At 40.3% G+C, this 12973-nt stretch overlaps 1 protein-coding gene across 1 annotated transcript in view; it reads right to left on the bottom strand.

Annotated features, from left to right (window-relative positions):
- LOC133968807 (cadherin-18-like) overlaps nt 1–12973 on the bottom strand; it is a 131062-nt gene that overhangs the window by 26081 nt on the left and 92008 nt on the right. The window contains exon 8 of the mRNA XM_062405019.1: nt 2028–2152. Coding sequence (XP_062261003.1) covers nt 2028–2152 — 125 coding nt within the window. The remainder of the gene's footprint in view (nt 1–2027; nt 2153–12973) is intronic.

Raw genomic sequence — 12973 nt, 5'->3', positions numbered from 1 at the left:
TAAACCCCTCCACCGGCACATTCAGAGTAAAGTCTAAATCTTTGTTTTCTCTTGTTATCATATAAACAAAACGTCTGAACGACACAACATGTTTCAGGAGTGGATTGCTGCTGAAAATCGCTATCTTCCTTATGGGTGATACCAGTTTGCCGTGACAACTCCCTTTTCAATCACCAACAGCCAAACTACAGTCTTCAACGCTGGCTTTTGCTGCTATTTGAAAGACGCGTTAAAGAGCCAAACATTCCCGTGCCTAAAGACGCCATGCTCCCCGGCCAGGGTGGACGCCTCGGCAAAGAAATAAAACAACAACCGAACTACTCCAAAACAACCCACCCAAACTAAACCTGAAAAACCCCACAAATAGTCATACAAACGAACGTGAAAAGAAAATTGGCACAGCGGCCGCACTCACGCACCACTCACTCAGGCTCCACTCACTTGCTCCGCATGCGCACGAGAGAGAGAGAGAGAGAGAGAGAGAGAGAGAGAGAGAGAGAGAGAGAGAGAGAGAGAGAGAGAGAGAGAGAGAGAGAGAGAGAGAGAGAAAGAAATGTGGTTTTATTATTGTCTTATCCGCTTTCCTTTGTATATGCACGTTTGTGTGTTTGAGGGATGAACATAACTGAGTTCTGTTGAGACATTTCCTTTTCTGCAGAGTCAACTTGACCTGGTACTATATGTTTCAATTCCTTCATGCTGTACATCAACTCAGGGACGAAGACAGGACCAGGAGTAAACCCTGAACGCTTGTTCCCTCAGATCATGCTGTAAGGCTTTACCTTAATCTTCATGGTCATGGTGTTTTCTTCAGTATACCTATGCCTGAAGATAAGTCTGGGTGTGCATCCAAAGCTAATTATATGTTCTTCCGTCTCTCAGTGTCTGTTTGTGGCTCTCAGTCGAAAGACGTTAGTTCCTACTGAAGATATTTCAAACAGGTCACAGGCTAAATATATATATATTTTTTAAAGGATCAGTAATTGTTTGTAAGCAGGGAATATTTCCCTTTTCTGAGGAACAATTTTCATACACACGCATATGCATGCCTATATATCAATCAATCAATCAATCAAATTTTATTCAGCAAGAGTAAGGAAAAACTACTAAAAACCCTTTTAACAGGGTAAAAATACGTAGAAACCTCAGAGAGAGCCACATGTGAGGGATCCCTCTCCCAGGACGGACAGAAGTGCAATAGATGCCACGTGCAGGAAAACATCATCAAGATTAAAGTCTTCAAGATTAAAGATTAAAGTCTCTAGCAGCATTTGATGAGGGTAAGCATCCCGAAGGACAACCCCAACATGACATATAGAGTATATACATAATCTTATCTAACTAATGACCCCTACATCGTGAAATCCTTACGACCTGACATCATATAATCACAACACAACAAGCTGAGCGGCTGTAGCTCTGGGTGGACAATATTTCAGCACGGTGACACTGCCCCCTTATTTATCACACCCAGGCTACAGCATGACTTCAGCTGTTTGGTGTCTCCCTCTCAGAATCTTTAAGGTATAACTACATCTGGATCCATACAAGCCACAGTCTCAGCATCATGAAGATGGGAGTAAATAAAACGTCACCTGGGGAGCAAGATGGACAGATTGGCCCTTAAAGTGAAAAATAAGAAAAAAAACATGGCACACAACTCACAAGACTTTTGAATCCAGGTTCACACCACACATTCTCTTATGTAACATGTGTTATGCTTTTATCAAGGCTCTGAGTTGCTATTGAAGTGAAACAGCGTGGCAGAGATGATGTGCACTACAGATGTCCCCTGGAACTTTGCCTCAAGCGAGTTTGGAAATGTTCAGGTCAGATTTCTCCTACTCACCCCACAGTCAATGAAGGCAAACAAGATGTGAATTCCTTTTCACTCACATAAGCAGGTTCTCAAAGGGTTAAAAATAATAAATAATGTTTCCTTTCTGCTTATGATCAACTTTTAAGAAATAGACATCATCTGTGTAAACCAAACACCTCTTTTTTTTCTCCTTACATCAGCAACGTACCTGTCCATTCTTGGTGCTCGTGCACACTATGACGGCACTGCTGCCCCCAGAGATGGACGGAACGTTGTCATTGACGTCCAGGACCTGGATGGTGACAGGGACATGACTCACCATACGTGGGTTATCTGAAAATGAACACAATAAACAGGCATTAGCTGCTGAATTACTTCTGTGTTGCCCAAGAAAAGACATGTCTGTCTCCTATTGACAATGGGAGTAAGGGTGCAGTTTTTCTATTTGAGTTGTCCATGATAAAGATAGTGTTCCGAGCTTCTACTTGGTTTTACAGGGTACATTTCCCCTGATGTGTTTTAAAGAAGCACTTTCTTGTTCTACAGATTCACTCACTGTGTATTAACAATGGGATATGATCTGAGGAAAATGCTGCCCTTCAGAAGAAACCAGCTGTCTTTAAAAGAGCATATACAAAAGATCAATGAGATCATAAACATTAACCAGACTAACATGACTCTCACCAACATAAGTATATCTTTGATTCTGCAATGCATAAATCTACATGGTAAAATCTCTATCTTTATATATTTATATCTTTATCTACTTATCTATTACGATACACTTTAAAGTGAGTTTTCATGACCAAAGGTTTAGTAAGAATTATTATTAATTAATTATTGTTAGACTCATAGTATCCCACAAGGACAAGTAGTTTACAACCGATGGCCATTAAGCAAGCAATATGTCCCATCATCCATTGCTTCAATTGAGAAAAAAATGACAGACAGATATCAGGAAAGACACATTTGTAACCTGTCATACCAATGTAAGAAATTTTTCGTTTATTTTAACAAAACAGTAAAAAAGCTTCACAAATAAATAATAGGAAATTCCTACCCAATTAAAATCCATAATGATTTCAGAGAGCAGAGAAAATGCCTACAATAGAGAAAGACCGAAAATTCATGAGAATAAATTCTTCCATGCACGAAATGAAATCCAAGTCTCATTTTACTAAAAAGGCAGGAACAAACAGAACAACTTTTGATTTGAAAGAGAGAGGATGATGGAGAAACTAAATCTTTTAAATTGCTTTTGAGAAAATGAATACACTCGGTATATATAAAGATTGATTGATCTCAATATGGCATATTTTATTTGTGCGGCAGTTACGATGTAATTGACTGTACAAAGATCACCTGTGTAATGTCTGAAGTCTTTCATTGAGTCAATGAGCTCATTAAATAATCCTCTACATGGAGCTCGTCTGGTGCTCAAAGGCCATGTCATTACCATAATGTACACTAGATTATAATCATGTGTAATTTAAAAAGGACCACTAGTTTTTCCAGAGCACACACAGTTTGGAGGAGATCCAGATGTGGACGAGGTGATACATAATTACTGAAAAGGCTCTCACAAATAAAAACATATAACACCCCAAAACGGGGAAAATTAGAAAGAACAGATGGCAAATACTCTATGTTGGTGACTCATTAATCATAAGGCCTTGTGGTTACAGTGTTTAAAATGTATGTATCTAACATTTATGCCTCCTAACAAATGGGGAGAAATTAATCAGGAGCTGGATGGGGGCTTGGTCGTAGGGTTGAAAATAGAACTTTTTGGATAAAAGGTTTGGGATTCCCTCACAACAACAGTACCTCCTCATCCATTTCAAACACATTAGAAAGTGTAATTGTATTTAATGGCCACAGTAGTATCACCTCAAATAATATAAATAATGCTACCATTGAAACTTGGACATATGTTATTACATCTACTTAAAAGCTCCAACACCACAGTTTTCTGTTCTGACAAATAATAGGTTGTTTCCACACAAAGGACCAGTGCCTAAAACCAGGTACAGCACACCATGAGACATCATGTAGATCATCAGTCAAGATGAAAAGCAAAAACGCTGCAGAAGAGAACCCTGGAGGAACTCAAACTTACATCTGGCCCAATGTGGGGCGGAGGGCGATGCAAGTGTCTTCGCTGGTTTCAGACTGACTCTGTCATCCATTTTCCGTTCAACACAGAATACCCTTGTACTCGAGGACCAATGGGGATATTTGTTTTAAAATGAGTTATGGTCAGGTGCACTGTTGATACATTGTTCTCTTGAGGAGGTGAAAAGTGTTTGCACTTTACACCAACAAAGACCTGGTGTGAAGTCATCAACACAATATATGTTATTAAAAGTTCACATTATCGAAATAGGGGCACACAGCAGAAATGAGGATTGAAACAAGCCAGTTTTTTGACCAATTGTGCCAATACACCGGTGTTTATATAGACCTGCGTCCTCAGCAGAGACGCCTTCTCTCTTACCACCTGTCAAACCCAAGCCTACCTAGCTATTAAAGGAAAGGTAGATGGATTTGTTTATTGCATGTAACACCCAGAACAAACCTATGATTAATTATGAGATCTTAAATACAGACACTTGGATATCTTTAGACCATGGAGATAGATTTTATAAATAGAGCCTTCAACCAGTGTTAATTTTGGCAGCTATTTTTGATTTAGTCTTAGTCTTTTGACGAAAATGCATATTAGTTTTAGTCACCTTTTAGTCATTTTAATCCTTCTTAGTTTTAGTCTAGTTTTAGTCGACGAAAACTAATTCCATTTTAGTCTAGTTTTAGTCGACGAAAACTAATTCCATTTTAGTCTAGTTTTAGTCACATTTAATTGCCACATTAAACTCCTTTTCTATAAAAACATATAGCTGCAGCCTAATAGCTTAAAAATATATATTTAATTTTAAATGTGAAAACAAAAAGGGAGAGCAGGTCAGACTGGAGCCGGACACAGAAACTGAACATCGGTACAAACCAACTGCAGCTTCTGCTCTGATGAAGAAGCTGAGGCGCTGATCTCTGAGCAGCTGAGACCAGAGAAACTCTGTGTTTTCAATGTTTTCATAGTTAAAAAGCAGTCGGTCACTGTCAGGCTGCTCCACGAGAACGAGCTCTGCTTTCACTGTGTCTCTCTGAGCGAGTGCGCGAGGCGGGGGGCGGAGCTACAGACCGGAGCGCTATCTGGGGCGCACACACACACTTAAGCCTGAAACATGCTTCTGCGACTGCGTCTGCGTCTTTTCACGCCGCTGTGGCGCAAGACTCGTTTTCATTCATGCTTCCCCAACCGTTGCGCGTCTTACAAAGCAATTCCGCGCCAGAACACTAGGCGGAGTAATGCTTTTTGTCGAGACGACCTTAGAGACGCCTTCTTTCTTCTTCGTCGATTGTTTATTTACATAGCCACTGCGGCTCCTCGTAGCCTTTTTCTGGTGGACAAATCCGCCAGTCAGTGACAGGTTATACAAGTGATCATACTATCGGATATCTTCTGCCAAGTGCTCTTCTATTTGGTCCATATTCGTTCTTCTAAATCTTCCATGATTTCTGCCGGTATTATGGGGCATGAAACCGGAAATGCAGCTCCAGAAGGGATGTAGAGCAGACCAATCACAGCCTTACGGGCTGAGTGAGCTTGCGGAGCTTTGCCGTAAATTTTAGAAAAGGGGGTCGACACCCGTCAGCACGTAAGGAGGGATACATAAGCACGTAAGGGACCCGGAAGGGCTCTTGCGCTTACGGGCCCGTGAAAACGCAGAAGCATGTTTCAGGCTTTACACAGACACACACAGACACAGTCACTCGCCCGCTCCTGATACTTCATGACGGCCTGATACGATGATGCTTTAAAAATTATTGTGACTTAGTCAACCACCAACATTTTCGTCTCGTCTAGTCTCGTCAACGAAAATTAAAATAGATTTCGTCATAGTTTTTATTTTCAAAGATTCGTTTTCGTTACGTCTTCGTCTCGTCTTCGTCATGGAAAATAGGTCGTTAACGAATATATTACGTCATAGTCTTCGTCAACGAAATTAACACTGCCTTCAACGCCTCAGTTTATCATCACACTATGGCGGAGAGTTTAATAATAAACCCAAAACATTCTAACACTTCTCTTTGTAGAGCTGCGCACAGAACCTTGATCCACTCAACATCTCCATGCCCCACAATGTCTCTCTTCTAATCAATTAATGTCCTCTATGAAAACCAGATGTATGTGGGGTCTTTCTGCAGGGCTGACATGACATATTTACTGAGGATATTCTATAATACTTATAGAACATATTCTGAACCTAAATGTGTTTTCTAAACCTAACTAAAGACTGTGGATGCTAACCCCAGGCTCTGATGTAACAAGGCTCTGGTCAGAGTATTGTAGATGGTAAATGGTCTGTAATTATATGTCGCTTTAAAAGTCTTTATAACTACTCAAAGCTCTTTACAGTTCAGTTTTGCCATACACCCATTACCACACACATTCATTCAAGGCATCTATGTGCAGCATTTGCACTATCACAAATCATTCATACACTGTCATCACAGACATTTGGGCAAATCGGGTTCAGTATCTTGCATAAGGACACTTCGGCATTCAGAATGGGGGATACGAGCCCTGGCTGGTCTAGCAAGCATTGTATGGGCGCAATAAAACCCAATACCCTCTTGGGATATTATATGGAAATAGAAAAAAATATATATACTAGTAGTCTTGTCATAAATAAAGCAAACATACTTCCATTCAAAATAAATGTAAGAAGAGGTTGGGGAGAAGCCACAGATGAAAACGGTATACAAGTTTTTACCAGCGTAAAAAATCATTATTAAGTACTTGATGGTATAGACTGTGGGCAAAACATGGCTAACACTTTCTCACCTGGTTCTTGCTCTCAGTCCATCCTGCTCTTTCTCTTTATCTGTCTCTCTATCATCCTCTCTCCCTCTGTGCTGTCAACCCGATGGTCTGCAGGGTCGTATATGTAAGTTTCTTTTAAAGGCGTTTTACCACAGCTAACATCTTTCCTGCCTAAACAAGTTTATGTTTCATTTTAGACGAAACAGACAGATTTGCAGATTCAAATGCCTCCAGTGAAATTGAAGCATCCCAACGTGAGCAATTTATTAATTCAATATATTTGAAACCCAAAGATGGACTGACTTGAGCATTCCTAAAAAGAGGATACACTTGCCTATAGTTGCAGCTATACGCAACATCCTGTTTGTGGCACTTCCCGCTGAGCTTACACTCGTTGGCTATTGCTGTAGCTGAGGGGGTAGAGCATTTGTTCTATTCCAGTCTTCCCCATCTGCATTCTGAAGGGTCCTTGGGCAAAATACTGAACCCCCCGAATTGCCCCTTATTGAAAAAATGCTGCCCAAAGGTGCACTGTATGAATGTTTGTGTGAATGGCACTAAACTGTACTGTAACGAAAGGGCTTTGAGTTTTCAGCAAGACTAGAAAAGCGCTTTATAAATACAGACCATTTACTATTTATTGCGGGTTTCTGTTTGAGCAGATTATCATAATTTACATGTTTGATATTATGATATTTATTTTGGCAGATAATCTGCACCAGCTGACCGCCGGGTGGGAACACACCCGGAGGCCAGAAGGAGTACATCAGGTCCTAAAAGTGCCCGATGAGCATCTAGTGCGCAGCAGCCTTAAGAAAAGTGTTAAATAGATTTAATTTCTGATGGTAAGTTTCACGCATAGAAAAGTGTGAAACTTTTTCACATCCGTGCCAACTAGTCTCCTTGTAAACTGTCTCCCCTTCTATAATACGATGGAATTTAATGAGTTAATAAAGTTCCACCTCAATTAGATCAGTCCATGCTTATTCAGATGTATTGTTTGTTGTTCATTAACTCTTATTCACTTAATGCTGTTAACATAGTGAGTGTAAATTCAAAAAATCTGCAACAATGTTTTATGATCCGAGTCAATGAAAGGTTTGTCAGATTGCAAGGCAAATATGAATCATGAGTGGGTCAAAATGGAATATGGGGACATTATTAAAATAGTCCAGGCTGTGCAGAGGGCTTTTATGTGCTTTGTTAAATATTTATATTTTTTAAAGTTCAGTTGAAGCCAAAGTTTAAGCTCCATATGCACAGAAAGCAGTTTAGAAATTGCATTAAAAAGGACAATGTTCACCACTATGATACTGTGACAGATTTGATTGACACCACTAAGCAGTGATTGGAGACCTGTAGGGAACACAAAGATCAGCACTGCAGGTAAAGATGAAAATGGCAGTTATCCAGAGGCAGCTCCTACAGAAGACTGGGCAGTTCCTCAAGCTGTGTGCACCTTTGGATGGTCTCATGGAACCACAACTGGCCAGCATTTCCGAAAACAGGTACAACGCAGCAACTGCAGGGACTTCAGCCTGAAGGAGAACCGGTGAACATTTGCGGGGTCTTGTTCACTCACGTTGCTTGCATGAGCACCACAAGTTTCTCAACAGCAATTTCAATGTCACGTCGTTAGGATCTCATCTGTCACTTTTCTCTTTCATTTCGATTGTGATGTTTCATATCTCTTTCGCAATGGGGGGGGTCTGTAACTTCCATTTGTTTGTTCAGTCATCTGTCACATTCAATATCTCACACACCGCTGACCAGAAGGAGACGACACACAGTGATAATACGTTTGATAATAATACGCTGCCACCACGACTATAATGTCAAATGAAGGGGACATTTTATAGTTTGATTTTCTTTACCCTAATCGAATCCTCCAGAGATTTAATTCGTTCCCTATCTCTTGAGCGTGTAGGCATAACAAACTTAAAGAAGGAATGATTGGAAATACAGCCTGGATTGCAAACCTCAATAGAATTACTGGGTGAACATTAGAATTTGTTTTATTTAGTTTTTCTTAGTGGGTCAGGCCGACATCTGGTTGGATCATCATGGCTGAATTAACCGTTTTTTGGGCCCTGGGTACATTGACACACACTCCTGTTCAAACTGGATGTCTTGAGTCCTGACAAATATCTGTAAAACACTACAATGTATGCAATACAATTTCCATGCCATTTTTCACCATACTTACAAAGAGGCACATGTTAATTGTTACCTAGCCCAATATTGTGCCCTGTGCACTTATATGTTTCACTGTGGGAGAATTGGAAACGTCGTATCGATTCCTTTTATGTCTTGAACATGTAAAGAAATTTCAAGCGGCGAAATTTGAACAATTCTGAAGCTCATCCAAGACTGCAGCAGCTCGACTGGTCTTTAGCCTAAAGTCACTCACACTACTCCGCTCCTCCACTCCCTGCACTGGTTACCAGTGGCTGCTCGCATCTGTTTCAATACACTAGTACTTGCGTACCATGCTGTGAAAGGATCAGGTCGAGTCTACATCCGGGACATGGTCAAACATTACACCTCAGCCCGTTCACTCCGCCTTCTGCCAATCAGCTTGTTGCCACCTCACTGCGAGCTAAGCACTCAACAAAATCACCACTGTTTAATGTCCTGGCTCCTAAATGGTTGAACGAGCTCACCATGGACATCCATCGGCAGGAAGCTTACACATCTTCCTAAAAACATACCTCTTCCGACTATACTTTGAATACAAATTTATAAACTAACAATTTAGTAGCACTTAAATGGCCTTTACTAATAGCACTTTGTAGTTTTGCATTTTTTTATGAAGAAATTCTACTTTCTTAATTCTTGTTGTTTTGGGCTTGTACCCTCAGGGTTGAAACACTTATTGTAAGTGCTAAATGAAATTGAATGGAATAATATTATATTGATAACCAACAGTATGTTTACTAGTGGGTGTGGATTTATGATAAAAAATTACATTCAGCCATATCTATCTGTAACACCAACCCCCAGTGTTTTCAACATAGCCACACAATCTTCTCAACCATGTCTCCTATAATCACCCTCATAAACTCAAAACTAATTTGTTTTCCCACCTCCATGGGAGTCAAGTGCAGGTGTTGGGGCAGATGGTGGGTGTAAAAATGTTGAGCGCTGTGAAAACGGAGAGCGAGTTTCATATCCACAGTCACATCTGTGGTTAGGGTTAAATAATAAAAACACAGTGGTAAGGTTTATTGAAAGATTGTGGCTTTTCTCAAGACATTGTGGCCTTTTGGTAAACCAAAAACAAGGCCTTTCCCCTAATACTGGAATGATTTATTTAGGGTTGAGAAAGGGCAGATTCACAAGAATCATGCTCCTTTCAGACGTGCACTGGACTCTGCAGATCCTTCCGTACTTTCTCCGGAGGATGTGCATCTGTGAACGCAAAAATCCAATTGAGACCCTCTACATTTTCCACGGACTTTATCTGCCTGGACTCGTCGTATAAAGTCCATAGAAATCCAGGAGAAGTCGATTTGGGAACACTGCATGTAATCTTCATTGCAGAGTTAAAACGTCACTCCCTGCCTCTGTCAGCAGAATAATGCGTAGAATGTTTGCTGCTGTGAATGCATCTGTGCAGCGTTTTGCATATGTGTGAATGCAAATCTGGGTAAACTCTTTTTACCCGGAGGTAATGTCTGAAAACGGCTTCTGTAAAGAAATTATACATAGAGAGTTTTTTCTACTCTCATACCCCTTTAGACACTAAGGGGTTAAATATAGAGTTCTTGGAAAGCCAACTTCAAAGTGCAAACCTGACATCTTGTTTCATACTCTGTCCTTATCTCCTCATCTCTTCCCTCGCTGTGATCTCTCCTCGTCTAAATCCCCTCCACCTCTGTGCTTTACTTCTCTTGGTGCCTCTCAGCTCATCCCATTAGAGAGGGCTTATATAGTTTTATCTTGGGAGCAGCTCGCCAGTGCAAGAGCGGCACTTTCTGATCAGACCCCAGGTAACAGGCAGGGGTGAAGGTCAGATACTGCATCTAGAAAAATCTCTCTCTCCTCTCTGCTTAATTCATAAGGGAGCTGAACTTTTTTATCCGGTCTGAACTACATACACAGTGAAATTTACCTTTACTCCTTCTGCCTGATAAGAACCACTGCAAATACATATATAAGTCTGTGCTGATGTTAATGTTTAGAGCAGGGGAGATCCACAGGCATAAAGAAAAATGTACACATACCTGTTATGCTTATATATAAGTCTCTTCTTCTTGAAATCAATATGTGTGTCTTCAGTGTCCATGAAGTGGAGAGCCTATAAACACATATTTCTACAATGAAGTAAGACTTAAATTCTTTAAAGTCAGGGAGGACTGGGAAATGAGCCAGGGACAGTTAACCCCATGAGCAAGTATTTTTTTCTTATTATGTTATTGGAGTATTTTATGAACTTGCGCCTGTTCTACTTTATTTTTATTTTAAACATCTCTTCTCTTCTTTTAAACCTTTTATACCAATAATACTACTACAATACCAATATCTTTACTACGTCTTTGTCTTATTCTGTTGTTTGAAACCTTGTTGAACTTATATCTTGTGGTTACGTAGTAATAGATGCTTGTGCTTTTTTTATAGATCATATAAATCAGTTCAAATTTGAATTTGTACTAGTTATCGTTCATCCTGTTGTCTCTAGGCCTTTAAAACCTCCTGTGGTGCCTGCTTTGTTAGCTGCAGGGTCATTGGCTGGGGACCAACACTCTTAAACGTTTTGGTCCCTTGTCCTTGTTGCAGGCAACAGGGACGTCTCCTTCACCGCATATGCTGCTAACCTACTTCAAGAGTTACTTGCTCTCTATGCCTTGTCCCATCTTTTAGGCCAGAGCCATTAGCTCTCCTCAGTTGCATTGTGCTGTCTGTCTCCCCAAAGCCCCAGGTCCTTGGAGAGATGCAAATCATATAGAACCCACCTTTTTTGTCTGTTCCCATACACATTGTCCACATTGCAAGCAAAGTAATACATCTTCATCAATAAGTTTTTCTCATTTAGTTATTTATTGAGTTACTCATTCAGGGACTTCACTTCTCCTCCAACAACGATTCCCTGAATTGTGTTCTGGTAGCAGAGGAGTGTTTGATGGAAGGACAGTACATGGGACAGTATAGTGAGCAAATAAAGTCTCTTTCAGGTACAGAATTCCTGCTCTCACCCAAATTAACACGATCCCACCGATGAACAACCCCAAACCAAAATAAAGAAATGTGAAAAAGAACATTCTGCCTCAGCTGTATGTCCTGACCTGTCTAATTTCCATTATTAACCGACAAAGACAAAAATGGGCTAGAAACAAAAACTAAAAGAGAGAATCAGATCAGCAACATTCTTGATCCATCAGATATCCTTGTCATGCATTAACAAATCACCATCCCAAAGCAGAACAAGGCACAGCAACTCAGACACAAACACATTCATCACTCAGGTGATTGTGATCTATGATCTATGTGAGAGTCAATCTACTTCCTGCCTTGACCAATCCAAGCAGAGTGGGACAACACTGTTTGATGCTACCATTGAAATAGAGCATGCCACTATGAGAAAATCAAAAACGCTTTTAAGACCCTGAGATCAATATATACATCATTCAAATACAAGTCCTAAATCACACAGACTATAAATAAATTGCCCCAATTCTAAACTCTAACACCAACCACACACTATATAGTGTGTTCACTGACAACATGCTTTGCCCTATTAAGTCACATGATGGTTTACTCAGAACGGTCAAAAAGTGAAATGCTGCCGATTCTCATCCTGAACAGTGGCCATCTTGGCTACGTAACAGAAGAGAAGAGACAACCATTGTATCTTCAATGTGATTTCAAATTTGTGAAAAATGGCAGCACAAATGGAGTTAAAGGATTCAGTGTCGCTGACAATGGCATAAGATGTCATTTGAAAGAGGGCCACACACAAGAAATTAAAGTGTTAATTTTTATGTCGAGTGAGTAAAGCAGCCAGAAGATGTTCTGGCGAACGACAATTAATTTCACGCGTTTTGATAATGAACAGCCAGGTTGGATTTGTGACAGCAGCATTATGACAGAATTTTGGCACAACTCCAGTGTACACAATTTGCACTCACTGAGGTAGCCGCAATGACACACAATGTTTGTCCATTGTTCCCTGCAACTCTCAATCAAACACAGATGACCCTAAAGTTACCGTCAATCAAACAGAAACACTGATATACCCTTGCAGCTGCTGTCAATCAAACACTGGATTT

Source organism: Platichthys flesus, chromosome 14 (genome assembly GCF_949316205.1).
Source record: "Platichthys flesus chromosome 14, fPlaFle2.1, whole genome shotgun sequence".
NCBI classification, from domain to species: Eukaryota; Metazoa; Chordata; class Actinopteri; order Pleuronectiformes; family Pleuronectidae; genus Platichthys; species Platichthys flesus.
The sequence above is the reverse complement of the archived record's forward strand: the minus strand, read 5'-3'. Positions and strand labels throughout refer to the sequence as shown.